This window comes from Trachypithecus francoisi, unplaced genomic scaffold, assembly GCF_009764315.1.
Source record: "Trachypithecus francoisi isolate TF-2019V2 unplaced genomic scaffold, Tfra_2.0 Lachesis_group6, whole genome shotgun sequence".
Lineage (NCBI taxonomy): Eukaryota > Metazoa > Chordata > Mammalia > Primates > Cercopithecidae > Trachypithecus > Trachypithecus francoisi.
Window position 1 is genome coordinate 79,361,734 of NW_022681471.1, and position 14,718 is coordinate 79,376,451.

Genomic DNA, 14,718 nt, shown 5'->3' on the forward strand with positions numbered 1-14,718 from the left:
ACGAGTGCATGTGAACCAACTGCATTTCTACGAAGAAACAAACATTTGGAACTGAAGAACCAAATTCATGGCAACCCAAATCAAAATCCAATGCCATGTACATTTGCACCACAGAAATTGAAATATTTAGGTATTTTCTTAACAAAATATACAAGCTGAAAAGTACAAAATGCTGATAAAAGAAATCAATCTGTATCCTATACTATATTATTACTATAGTGTTGCAAGATGTTAGCTTTGGGAGAAACTCAGTAAAGTGTACTTGGAATCTGTATTAATTCCACAACCACATATGAGTTACAATTATCTCAACAAAAACTTACTTTAAAAAATCCTGCAAATCTTTTTTTTCAAGAATAACACCTTACTCTATCATCTTGAGGATCATAATAGCTTATTTGTTGACTGCAAATGGGCTTTCATGAGGCCTCAGACAAAGTCTACTGGCTCAAGCTAAGCTGAAACTGGTATGCTTTTTGATATTTCTGATCTTCAGAGTCACTGATCACACTAGGACATTCCAACATTTCCCAGAGGAGTGATCTGGTCTTCTGTGAGCTCCCTGGCACTATCAATGTGCAAGCAGGTTGCTTGACCACTTCATGAGTGAGGTAGACAAGACTGGGGAGGGAACTAAATAGATACCAGATTGAAAGAAAGATGAAGGAGCTGGGGCTGTTTTCCCTGAAACAAGATGACATGGAGGATATAATACCTGGGTTCAGATCCCTAGAGGGCTGTTTTGGGGGCAGAAAAAGTGAGAGCTGAGTTTTTGACAAAGTTCCCAGTGCTGGACACATTAAACTAATGGTGATGCTTTAGGGTGAGGAGAGTGGGAGGTTGTGGGCATTTTCTTCAGGCTGAGCCTGGTGGGTTGCTGGACTGGGAAGGTCTTTATAAATGACCAAGCCCTTCTTAAGCTTTAGAAAAGCTGAGTGAGAACACATTCTGTTATGGAGGCTTCTCCTTCCCACCCTCCTCCTCACTCTGAGCAGTGGGGGAAGGGGAGGGGCAATGAGTTGGAGGATATGCAGAGAGGCTCAGTTCAGAAGAGAAAAAAAAAATGTGTGCTAGGCTGAGGCTGGGCCTTCTCAGTGCCTCCTGGTGGAGGTGTGGGAACACCCACAGCTCAGGGGCCTCACCCTGCCTCCCATTTGAGTGGCAGGGAGGGATACAGGAGGACAGGCTGGGAGCAGGAACCCTAGCCTCGCCAGGCACCTGTCTATCTGTCAGTCAGTCCTTCCAGGACTTCACCGCAGGCGAGCCCCTCCTCTTACTGAAATCGCTCCCAGAATGGCACTGGTAAGATAACACGGCCTGGGAAGAGGGGGTGGAGGGCAGCCTAAAATTAGCCCCTTGGACCAAGACTAGGGGCTGACTCCTAGTCTTTCAGCGGCATTGTTAACAGTGGGAACCGAGAGCCCCAGCTGCTCCAGGCTGGGGCCGTAGAGGCTCCCTAAGGAGGGGACACCAAGGCCCCAATGTTTCACAGACGGGTGGGAGCAGCGACCCCGGGCAGCACGGCCTCAGGCTGAAGCTCGGTGAGTACCTGGAGCCTAGGACTGGTTTGAGAAGAGTGACCACCGCGGTCCCGCAGACCTGTGATCACCCACTACCCGTTGTAGGCTGTTTCCACTGGGTCTGGGACGTGGTGGGAGTTGGGGAGGCGCTTGGGAGGTCGTTAGGGTAACCCACCAGGAGGAGGGAGGAGGGATATAATGCCAGCTCCCTGCCTTGTGTGTCCCAAGAGGATATGTCTGCCTAGGACCTCGAGTCTAAACAGACCTGCTTCTTGAGAGCAATTGAGATTATACACTACAGGAAGTGTGGAGATTTGTCTTTGTGTCCCTGTGTGGTGGTGTTGGCTAGTCTGTGTGTATGGGTGCCTTGGAGTGGGTTTAAGGGCATAAGGGCAGAACTCCTAAGGGTGGGAGAAGGAAGATAAGGCTTAAAAACGTTCTACTAATGCCTGAAGGAGTGCTCTAGGGCACAGAAACCAATCACTTTCCTGTAGGAGTACTTAACCTGTATTCACAGACACCAAGAGGACCTTAGATAGAATTCAAGGGGTCCAGAAACTTGGATGAGTAGACAATTATCTTTTTTCCCCCTAACCTCTAGCTAAAATTTACTGTTTCCTTCAAGGATGAATGCAGGTAGCAAATGGCAGTAGCATAACCAGTTCCTGTAACTTGGTTACCAGAAGAAACCACAGATATTTCATATCATATTACAGTTGTGGCAGATATCTTGAAATGTCATTTATTACCACTTAGAAATTATTACTAGACCTTTTTATTTAATGTGTTACTAAAGAACATCTCTTACTATATCATGCATTAATAATATGTTGACAGTCGCATTTTATTATAATTGGTTCCTTTAATTTTATGTGTTTTATGTAGTAAAAACCATTCTGAAAGGCGTTTACAGACTTCACTAGTTTGTCACAGGAACCAGTCTCACAAAAAAAGTTTTAAAATTCCTACATCTTTAGGATCAGGAAGGAGCTCCGTGCACGTAGGAGGCACATAATAACTATTGATTAATAAACTACAGCAAAATGAGGTTAGACAACAGGCTAGCTGGATTTTCTTGTCCTTATCTAACGAAGGCACAATTCACTCCAGTGCCAAAGCCAGCTGGAGAGCATGGCTTGGTCTCCCTCTGGAGGCTCATTATATGAGCTCTGCTGTGGGCTCTTGGTATGACCTTTGCAAGAGCTTTGGCATTTTCCTCTGCCACTCCCTGCCACATTATCTCCCCAGACCCTAGTCCCCAAAATAAAATACTAAAGAGGGAATTCCTACCAGTTTTCAGAATAAATTATTTGTAAAAGAACCTTCCATTACCGAAGACCCTGGAATTCATCATGACTCTGAAAAGCTGAAGATCCTGGGAGCTGCAATGTGACTCTGCTGGAGTCAAGGGAGGGGGTTATGTGTTTGTGTTTCATCTTGCAACAGAAAGAACAGGAGTAGGAGTAGAGAAACCTGGATTCTGTTTCTGACTCTGCTCTTGCCTTGATGTAAGGCATATGGCAAACCCCTTACCCTCTCTGGACTCAGTTTCCTCCATCCAAAAAATGGGGATAATATTACCTATTTTGTTACATGAAATTGCTTTGAAAAGTATAGGATTATAAGGTGTTCTGAGTTCTTGTTCATAAGACAACTAACAATAACAACCATGTGACATTACTAAAGTCCTGCTCTGCTCTGAACCTTGGTTTCCCCATCTCTAATTGAAAAAATTAAATTAAGTTATTTACAAGGTCCATTGCAGCTCTGAGGTTCTAGAACATTAAGTAGGGAGCAATAGCCATAGAAAATGGAGACATAAGTAATAATCATCCTCATAGTAAAAATAGTTACCGAGAACTACTTTCAGGCACTGTTCTAAGCACGTGCTATGTACTAACTCATTTAATCCTAACAACCTTCCAAGGCAGGTACTATTGTTATTTTGTCTTTACAGATTAAGAAATGGGCACAGAGAGATTAAGTGACCTGCCCTAGGTCACACAGCTACTAAATGCTGGAGCTGGGGTAGAAGCAGAACTCCCATGTTTTGCCACTACCACATATGGCCTCTTTATCTGCACTGGGGGCAAACAAAGACCCATATAGGAGTTACAATTCTCTGGAGGAATTAACTTGGCAGAAGGAGTTGCTTGTGGCAGAAAGAAACATGGTGTATATGGAGAGCCATCATTTCTTGTCTCTTGTCACTGGATCTCAGGGTATAAGTCAAGGAGTAGTAGGAAGTGAGGCTGGAGAGATTGGCCAAGATTTGTTCATGAAGGACCTCTGAGTTGGGCTAAAGTATTTGGGATGTAGCTGGAAAGAAAGGGGAGCCATTAAAGTATTTAAAACAGACGATTGGCAGAGATCAGATATGTATTTTAAAATTACCACTTTATCAACAATGTTGAGAAAATAATGAAAAGAGAAACTACCTATGAGACCACTATAACTGCTGAGGCAAAAGGCAGTGGGGGCCTAGATAAAGCATGGTCAATGAGAATGGTCCCTGAAGAGGACAGATGGTCTGGAGAGGTCTTTAGTAGGTAAAATCCACAGGACTTAATGGGATTTGATGAGAGTGAGATAAAGATGCAAGAAGATTGACAGGAGTCTTGGTTTTTGGTTTGGTTGACCAGGTAAATGGCGAGGAAATGATATATGGATCAAGTTTTATCATGGTGGTAGTGGTGGTGATGTGATACTGCTGTCTTGAAGTGCTTGAAGAAACTCAGTAGATACATGCCTGGAGCTAAAGAGAGAGCTGGGGACTTGGACAGAGAGGTTTAAAATAATCAGAATAAAGTGAGCATGAATGGAGAGAAGAGGATGGAGAAGCGAACATAAATATTTCAGGGGAGAATGAGAAGGGAGAAAACTCAGGAGAGTGTGCTGGCAAGGAAGATGATGGAGGAGTTTGTAGGGAGGAGTGGTCTGTAGGTATAGATATTCCAGAAAAGTCAGGGAAGAAAAGGTCTTCAAGACATCCACTGGATTTACCCACAAAGATGACCTTTTGAAGAGCTTTCTTGGTGTGTGTTTGAGGGTGGGTGAAGCCAGACTACAGAGATTGTATAAGTGAATGGAAGGTGGTGAAGTACATAGTAGAAAACTCTTTGGATATGTTTGGTTAAGAAGGGAGAGATGAAGAGAAAGATAGCTAGAGTGGGACAAAGGACCATAGAAGTTTATTGTTTCGTCTCCTAAGATGGTTGAGGGGGAGGAGCCAGTGTGAGGAGGCTGAAGGTGCAGAGTATGTAGTAGCCCTCTTACTCCTAACAACTTCATGAGAAAGGGACTTTCATTTCTGTCTTATAGATGAGGAAACTGAGTCCCAAAGAAGGGAAGAGACTTACCCAAGGTTACTCAGCTAGGAACTGAGAGTGCTGAGCTGCAAATCTGGGTCTGCTGGATTTCTAAACTCCTGTCCTTTCCATTGCACCCCAAGAATAAATAAATAATAAGACCATATATGGAGCTGATGCTGGTGGGTGGGGAGGGGCCTAAAGTTTAGGGTGACCCTACTCACCCACCTCATAATTTTCTTTCTATGAGGTAGCTACCTGAGGTCCCAGACTAACAAGAGGGGTGGGGGTAGACAGTGAATAAAAGGAGGTATGAGGCCCTGAGACCTCGGCTGCAGGATATGGGAGAGTAGGGAAACTTAAGTTCTGAGAAACCTGCCAGCTCACCCTGATGACATTACAAACTGAGGTGGGTGACCTTGACACTGAAGCATTAGGAATAGGACTGGTAAGGTCAGAAGTTAGGTTGAGTCAGACATTGAGCCATGAGTGGTTTTGTAGGGCCTGAGGATTGTGGGAAGAGAAGAGTTGAAGGTTGAGTCAAGGCTCTAGGCTGGGTCAGACAGAGAGGATGGAAAAGGGTTAAACCAGAGGAATGGGGAGGCAGTGTTGGCAATCAAAGGGACTCCTGGATTACATTGGCCCTGGGGGAGAATCTAGTTGTAATCAGAGAGGAAACTTGCCCTGGGAACCTCGACTGTTTCCTGCCATCTGTCTTCATTTTACTTGAAATATGTTCTTTGTAACGCCACCTCTTCATTTAATCAGTAAATATCATTTGATACCAATTTCCTGAATACTTCTATTCCTGAAATGTGAGGCCTTCATCTGAGGGAAGGTTACAGAACACTCGGGTGAGGGAGCTTTAGTCATATATGAGGGGCTGTGAAGAGTTAAACTATCTGAAAATGGAGTTAAGGGCTTGCCCCAAAAGACTGATGTCAGAAGCTCAGGGATGACAGCTTGACACCACAAAGTATGGTTCTATTGGCCTAGCCAGTGCCAGGCCAGAGCCACCTTACTAATCCACACATTCTGATCTGAGGAAGATGCGTCTACCAAATTTCCAGCCATGATACAACCCTACTAGAGGTAGAGGAATACAAAATGAATACAGGGTCCTTGCCCTGGAGTTTATACACTAATGGAATATAGATAAGCAGAAATGTGGTTTGAAAGTTCATAGCTGAAGTTTAGTTGTGATCCTTCAGAATCCCTGAGCAGGAAGAGGAGATTAGGGAAGGCTTCCTAGAAGTAGGAGTTTGAGGGGCAGGCAGAAGAGTATATGCAAAGGCATCAAACTATAAAATGCCCTGACCTGTTTTGGCAGTGTCTTTGGGGCCTGAAGTAAGACAGTGGGATTGGGAGTGAGAAGTAGGAGACCCATGAATGAGTAGCCTGATGGTGAAGGGCAGGGGGCAAGGGGTGAAATGGAGGCAGATTTCAAGGAGGGTGTGTGGTCAGGCTTTTGATGAGTACCCTCATTCTCTCCCACTTGTTTGTCACCCACAGATCTGGTATTTCCTTTTGCTCATAATGAGAATAGTTCTCCAGTTAGCCAAGATGAACCTCATGGACATCACCAAGATCTTCTCCCTCCTGCAGCCTGACAAGGAGGAGGAGGACACCGACACGGAGGAGAAGCAGGCTCTCAATCAAGCAGTGTATGACAACGACTCCTATACCTTGGACCAGCTTTTGCGCCAGGAGCGTTACAAACGTTTCATCAACAGCAGGAGTGGCTGGGGCGTTCCTGGGACACCCTTGCGCTTGGCTGCTTCTTATGGACACTTGAGCTGTTTGCAGGTCCTCTTAGCACATGGCGCTGATGTTGACAGCTTGGATGTCAAGGCACAGACGCCACTTTTCACTGCTGTCAGTCATGGCCATCTGGACTGTGTACGTGTGCTTTTGGAAGCTGGTGCCTGCCCTGGTGGTAGCGTCTACAACAACTGTTCTCCCGTGCTCACAGCTGCCCGTGATGGTGCTGTTGCTATCCTGCAGGAGCTCCTAGGCCATGGTGCAGAGGCCAACGTCAAAGCTAAACTACCAGTCTGGGCATCAAACATAGCTTCATGTTCTGGCCCCCTCTATTTGGCCGCAGTCTACGGGCACCTTGACTGTTTCCGCCTGCTTTTGCTCCACGGAGCAGACCCTGACTACAACTGCACTGACCAGGGCCTATTGGCTCGTGTCCCACGACCCCGCACCCTCCTTGAAATCTGCCTACACCATAACTGTGAGCCAGAGTACATCCAGCTGTTAATAGATTTTGGTGCTAATATCTACCTTCCATCTCTCTCCCTTGACCTGACCTCACAAGATGATAAAGGCATTGCATTGCTGCTACAGGCCCGAGGTGAGTGGTGAACAGGCCAGCCTTGGGTCACGAGGCTTGGAGGTCTCAGGGCCCCAAATCACTGTAAAAGCCAATCCTCTGAGATGCACTGGAGAAAACTCCATTTTCCTCCCTCTCCTGGGGCCCCAGTAGAGAAGAGGTTATGTATTCCATGGTAGAGAAAGGTCACTAAGATAAGGTTGGGTGGGGGTGGGGAGCACTAGCCCAATTTCTGGTTCTGGCTCTGCCAATGACTGTTTTATTTCTTGGAAAGGATAGAGCATTAGGGCTGTAGTAGCCAGGGGAGGGTGGATGTAGGCTTGTGTGGGAGAATTATGCTGATAATTGCTCCTCATGACCTGTTTCTTCTTGCTGTAGCCACTCCACGGTCACTTCTATCACAGGCCCGTTTAGTCATCCGCAGAGCCCTGTGCCAGGCTGGCCAGCCACAAGCCATCAACCAGCTGGATATTCCTCCCATGTTGATTAGCTATCTAAAACACCAACTGTAATCTTGCAGTCTCCCCAGGAACTTATGATGCCTCCAAAAACCACCTGGGGACTCAGGTAGCTGGAGGGCATTACAGCCTCATCCACTTACCTGGAGTTGCTCTCCTGTATTATCCTCCACAATAAAATTATCCAGAAAATAAGTCCCAGTGTCTGTTGTGTCTGGTGTGTGTGGGCATGGATGGGGGCGTGGGTGTTATTGAGGGAAGGGGTATGATTGGCCATGGGGAAGGATAGCAAATGGTCTGGTATCTGACAAGCACCGGAGTCTGTAAGAGCAAAAGAGGAAACTAACCCAATGGCCTATACCTCCACACCAAGATCCTTTAGAGAGTTTTGGGAGCTGTGTTGCCCTGGAAGCAAGGTCCTGAATAATACAAGTGGGTAGAAGGGTAGCATCAGCTTGCCCAGCCCTGTGCCTCCCTTCAATTCTCTGGCTGCTGCAAGACACCTTTACATTGGCTGTCCCCCAGTCTCATATTACTTTGAGTCAAGTGACTGAGGAGCCTCCCATTCACTCACCTTGAATCATAGGCTGCATTTCTGCTAGTCCAGTTTATGTTCAAGATCTACCTGGGTAAGCAAACTATCAAATAGTTATGACAGAATATCTAATGTGAAAAATAATTTGGTTACATAGGTGATAGGCTGAGAATTCAAGTAAGACAAGCAGATAACCTAGAGATTAGCAAGTCCAGGAAGCCAGCATAACTTCTAGGCTTCAGGAGTAAGGGAGGAGGGACAGGGGTCATCTGATTGAAAGTGAAATCACAGGCCTGCCCATGATTTGGGTGGTGAAGAATGGAGGGACCATGGGAGGAGGTAGTATGACCTAAACCAGGAGCTGGAATCACACAGCAGAATTGGAAGTATGCTGATAGCAGGAACCACAGAGGAGACACAGCAGGGGCACCACCCAAGGCAGAGAAGGCAGAGGCTAAGTACCCTGGTTTCTCCATTTTCCCTGCCTTCCCACCAGTACCTTCTATTGGTTAAACCCAGTCAGAAGGTAGTTGACTTGGGAGCCTGGGAAACACAGCCTGTAGGGGTCAGACCGCCTATAATGTGGAGAACAGGGGAAGGAGGCAAACAGACCCTGGACCAGCACAGATATCCACTTAAATCCAGGGAAATTCATTTTACTAAATTTTAATCACTCCACAGGACCTTCTTGTATTTCTCCTGTACAACTATGGGTGAGAACATGGGTGAGCAGTGAAAGGGACACAAGATTAAGGGGTAGAGGAGGAGATCCCAGATAATCTGTACCCAGGAAGCACTTTACATATTTAGAGCCCCTCCTGAGAGCTGCTTTGATGGTCTCCTACATCATGCTTCCCTATCACTGGGAAAGGGAGGCAGAGCACAGAGTCTTAACCTGATTTGCCCCCTACTTCTCTCACCTCCCCCATTCTCCCTAGCTACTTCTGCCTGAGAGACTTTAGGAAGGAAGGTGAGAAAATTGGATATCTATCTCCATGCTCCCACCCCACCCAGCTTTCAGATTTTCATTCTTAGGCACTTTGGAAACAGTGCAACTGTTTTTCTCCAAGGAGCATGAGAACTAAAGAACTCAGGGCTTCAGGGTAGGCATCCTCAGCTCTCTTCTATCTTTCTTTCAATCTGGGCTCCTAAGTGGTAGTTTGTGCAAAACCTCACCCCTAGCCCTGCCTGTGATTCCCTTAGGGCCCTTGGGGATCGAGTCAACCTCAGCAGCCCTATCTGCTATAGTTCTCCAGGAAAGTACACCCGTTGAATGGGGCCTGGGCAAGGTGGCCTCCTCCGTGGCATCTGGGACACAGATTCTGGTTGACTCATGAAGGCACATGGACACTTTGGGCATTTCAAAGTTCATGTGTTTGAGGAGGTTATAGGAATGTACAAAATTCTAGGTAACGAGGAAGGGCCAAAACTCTTAGCTTCAATTTCCCAGATGAGGGAATGGAGAACCCAACTAAGGTAAATGCCCATGTTATTATTTACGGTCCAGCTCTTCAGAACATTCCTAGCTGTTCTTTCTCTGGTTGCCTGTGCTGTTAGTGAGAAGAGACAACTTTAAGGCCTGGTGCCTTAATATTTTACCCTCCCCAGGCCTCATCATTCCCATCCAGTAAATGGGCCAGGAGTTGGAATGAATCACCTCAAATTCTGATGATGACTTTTCCAAGGCAATTTTGCCTAGGAAGTATGAGAAGAAAGCAGAGATGCTATTACTGCACCTCGAGTGAAATCTTCCTCTTGGCCTTTAGTGTCTTGTCCAGGTGAAAGCTCAGTTTCCTCAATCCCCCTTACCCCCAGCACAGTCACTAACTTTCAGAAGGCCAAATCTTAACTACTTCAGGTAAGCTACGCCCCTTATCTCCCTTTTATCTCTCCTCCTGACCTCCCTTTCCTTTCTGCCTTTCTTCCTTCCTCTCTCCCTCCTTTCTTCCCTCCTGCTATCATCTTTTTTTCTTTTTTTAATTTATTTTAATTTTTTAATTTTTTTTATTATACTTTAAGTTCTAGGGTACATGTGCATAACGTGCAGGTTTGTTACATATGTATAATTGTGCCATGTTGGTGTGCTGCACCCATCAACTCGTCAGCACCCATCAATTCATCATTTATATCAGGTATAACTCCCAATGCGATCCCTCCCCCCTCCCCTCTCCCCATGATAGGCTCCAGTGTGTGATGTTCCCCTTCCCGAGTCCAAGTGATCTCATTGTTCAGTTCCCACCTATGAGTGAGAACATGCAGTGTTTGGTTTTCTGTTCTTTTGATAGTTTGCTAAGAATGATGGTTTCCAGCTGCATCCATGTTCCTACAAAGGACGCAAACTCATCCTTCTTTATGGCTGCAAAGTATTCCATGGTGTATATGTGTCACATTTTCTTAATCCAGTCTGTCACAGATGGACATTTGGGTTGATTCCAAGTCTTTGCTATTGTGAATAGTGCCGCAATAACATACGTGTGCATGTGTCTTTATAGCAGCATGATTTATAATCCTTTGGTATATACCCAGTAGTGGGATGGCTGGGTCATATGGTACATCTATTCTAGATCCTTGAGGAATCGCCATACTGTTTTCCATAATGGTTGAACTACTTTACAATCCCACCAACAGTGTAAAAGTTTTTCTATTTCTCCACATCCTCTCCAACACCTGTTGTTTCCTGACTTCTTAATGATTGCCATTCTAACTGGTGTGAGATGGTATCTCATTGTGGTTTTGATTTGCATTTCTCTCATGGCGAGTGATGAGAAGCAGTTTTTCATGTGTCTGTTGGCTGTATGAATGTCTTCTTTTGAGAAATGTCTGTTCATATCCTTTGCCCACTTTTTGATGGAGTTGTTTGTTTTTTTTCTTGTATATTTGTTTGAGTTCTTAGTAGATTCTGGATATTAGCCCTTTGTCAGATGAGTAGATTGCAAAAATTTTTTCCCATTCTGTAGGTTGCCTGTTCACTCTGATGGTAGTTTCTTTTGCTGTGCAGAAGCTCCTTAGTTTAATTAGATCCCATTTGTCAATTTTGGCTTTTGCTGCCGTTGCTTTTGGTGTTTTAGACATGGAGTCCTTGCCCATGCCTATGTCCTGAATGGTACTACCTAGGTTTTCTTCTAGGGTTTTTATGGTATTAGGTCTAACATTTAAGTCTCTAATCCATCTTGAATTAATCTTCGTATAAGGAGTAAGGAAAGGATCGAGTTTCAGCTTTCTACTTATGGCTAGCCAATTTTCCCAGCACCATTCATTAAATAGGGAATCCTTTCCCCATTTCTTGTTTTTGTCAGGTTTGTCAAAGATCAGATGGCTATAGATGTGTGGTATTATTTCTGAGGCCTCTGTTCTGTTCCATTGGTCTATATCTCCGTTTTGGTACCAGTACCATGCTGTTTTGGTTACTGTAGCCTTGTAGTATAGTTTGAAGTCAGGTAGCGTGACGCCTCCAGCTTTGTCCTTTTGACTTAGGATTGTCTTGGCAATGCGGGCTCTTTTTTGGTTCCATATGAACTTTAAAGCAGTTTTTTCCAATTCTGTGAAGAAACTCATTGGTAGCTTGATGGGGATGGCATTGAATCTATACATAACCTTGGGCAGTATGGCCATTTTCACAATATTGATTCTTCCTATCCATGAGCATGGTATGTTGTTCCATTTGTTTGGGTCCTCTTTGATTTCACTGAGCAGTGGTTTGTAGTTCTCCTTGAAGAGGTCCTTTACATCCCTTGTAAGTTGGATTCCTAGGTATTTTATTTTCTTTGAAGCAATTGTGAATGGAAGTTCATTCCTGATTTGGCTCTCTGTTTGTCTGTTACTGGTGTATAAGAATGCTTGTGATTCAATAGCAAAGACTTGGAATCAACCCAAATGTCCATCTGTGACAGACTGGATTAAGAAAATGTGGCACATATACACCATGGAATACTATGCAGCCATAAAAAAGGATGAGTTTGCGTCCTTTGTAGGGACATGGATGCAGCTGGAAACCATCATTCTTAGCAAACTATCACAAGAAAGAAAACCAAACACCGCATGTTCTCACTCATAGGTGGAACTGAACAATGAGATGACTTGGACTCAGGAAGGGGAACATCACACACTGGGGCCTATCATGGGGAGGGGGGAGGGGAGAGGGATTGCATTAGGGAGTTATACAGATATAAATGATGAATTGATGGGTGCTGACGAGTTGATGGGTGCAGCACACCAACATGGTACAAATATACGTATGTAACAAACCTGCACGTTATGCACATGTACCCTAGAACTTAAAGTAGAATAAAAAAAATAATAATAATAAAAAAAGAAGAGAAGAAAAAATTATGTCAACAAGACAAAATGAAATCCTTAACTGAATCATGAATTGAAAAAAATAAAATCATCTATAAAAAGGCAGTTTGAGGCAGGTCAGAAACTGGCATATAACTACATGGAAACTACATGTTAAGATAAATTTTAAAATAATATTAAATTTCCTGGATTTTAATATGGCATTGTGTCTATGTAAGAGAACATCTTCATTTTGACAACATATGCTAGAGTCTTTAGGCATTAACTGTCATGATGTCTATAACTTACTTTCAAATGGTTCAGCCAGGACAAAAAAAAAAGTGTATACACGCACAGGGCTGGGGGGAGTGGGGATATAAATGTGGAAAAATTTTAACAATTAGAGAGTCTGAAGACCATTAGGGTGTTCATTATACTATTCTTTCTATTTTCCTGTTACTTTGGCATTTTAAAAGGAAATAAAAGAAATTTTAATTTCTCAAAAAAAAAAAAAAGAATGCTTATGATTTTTGCACATTAATTTTGTATCCTGAAACTTTGCTGAAGTTGCTTATCAGCTTAAGGAGATTTTGGGCTGAGACAATGGGGTTTTCTAAATATACAATCATGTCATCTGCAACAGGGACAATTTGACTTCTTCTTTTCCTAACTGGATACCCTTGATTTCTTTCTCTTGCCTGATTGCCCTAGCCAGAACTTCCAACACTATGTTGAATAGGAGTGGTGAGAGAGGGCATCCCTGTCTTGTGCCAGTTTTCAAAGGGAATTTTTCCAGCTTTTGCCCATTCAGTATGATATTAGCTGTGGGTTTGTCATAAATAGCTCTTAATATTTTGAGGTACGTTCCATCAATACCGAATTTATTGAGCGTTTTTAGCATGAAGGGCTGTTGAATTTTGTCAAAAGCCTTTTCTGCATCTATTGAGATAATCATGTGGTTCTTGTCTTTGGTTCTGTTTATATGCTGGATTACGTTTATTGATTTGCGAATGTTGAACCAGCCTTGCATCCCAGGGATGAAGCCCACTTGATCATGGTGGATAAGCTTTTTGATGTGCTGCTGAATCTGGTTTGCCAGTATTTTATTGAGGATTTTTGCATTGATGTTCATCAAGGATATTAGTCTAAAATTCTCTTTTTCTTGTTGTGTCTCTGCCAGGCTTTGGTATCAGGATGATATTGGCCTCATAAAATGAGTTAGGGAGGATTCCCTCTTTTTCTATTGATTGGAATAGTTTCTGAAGGAATGGTACCAGCAACTCCTTGTACCTCTGGTAGAATTCAGCTGTGAATCCATCTAGTCCTGGACATTTTCTGGTTGGTAGGCTATTAATTATTGCCTCAATTTCAGAGCCTGCTATTGGTCTATTCAGGGATTCAACTTCTTCCTGGTTTAGTCATGGAAGAGTCTAAGTGTCGAGGAAATTATCAATTTCTTCTAGATTTTCTAGTTTATTTGCACAGAGGTGTTTATAGTATTCTCTGATGGTAGTTTGTATTTCTGTGGTGTCGGTGGTGATATGCCCTTTATCATTTTTTATTGCGTCTATTTGATTCTTCTCTCTTTTCTTCTTTGTTAGTCTTGCTAGCGTCTGTCAATTTTGTTGATCTTTTCAAAAAACCAATTCCTGGATTCATTGATTTTTTGGAGGGTTTTTTGTGTCTCTATGTCCTTCAGTTCTGCTCTGATCTTAGTTATTTCTTGCCTTCTGCTAGCTTTTGAATGTGTTTGCTCTTGCCTCTCTAGTTCTTTTAATTGTGATGTTAGAGTGTCCATTTTAGATCTTTCCTGCTTTCTCTTGTGGGCATTTAGTGCTATAAATTTCCCTCTACACATTGCTTTAAATGTCTCCCAGAGCTTCTGGTATGTTGTATCTTTGTTCTCATTGGTTTCAAAGAACATCTTTATTTCTGCCTTCATTTTGTTATGTACTCAGTAGTCATTCAGGAGCAGGTTGTTCAGTTTCCATGTAGTTGAGCGGTTTTGATTGAGTTTCTTAGTCCTGAGTTCTAGTTTGATTGCACTGTTGTCTGAGAGACAGTTTGTTATAATTTCTGTTCTTGTACATTTGCTGAGGAGTGCTTTACTTCCAATTATGTGGTCAATTTTGGAATAAGTGCGATGTGGTGCTGAGAAGAATGTATATTCTGTTGATTTGGGGTGGAGAGTTCTATAGATGTCTATTAGGTCCGCTTGGTGCAGAGATGAGTTCAATTCCTGGATATCCTTGTTAACTTTCTGTCTCGTTGATCTGTCTAATGT

General features: G+C 43.6%; 1 protein-coding gene across 2 annotated transcripts; it reads left to right on the forward strand.

Annotated features, from left to right (window-relative positions):
- Positions 1–1,367: 1,367 nt before the first annotated feature.
- ASB12 (ankyrin repeat and SOCS box containing 12) lies at positions 1,368–7,819 on the forward strand. 2 transcript variants are annotated; one of them, XM_033200984.1, is made up of 3 exons: positions 1,368–1,541; positions 6,341–7,187; positions 7,545–7,819. In XM_033200984.1, exons 2-3 carry the CDS (start codon positions 6,365–6,367, stop codon positions 7,676–7,678), a joined length of 957 nt encoding a protein of 318 aa, XP_033056875.1. In that variant the 5' UTR covers positions 1,368–1,541; positions 6,341–6,364; the 3' UTR covers positions 7,679–7,819. The 2 variants fall into 2 exon arrangements, with proteins under 2 accessions (XP_033056875.1, XP_033056874.1); XM_033200983.1 differs by lacking the exon at positions 1,368–1,541 and adding an exon at positions 5,151–5,276.
- Positions 7,820–14,718: the final 6,899 nt, after the last annotated feature.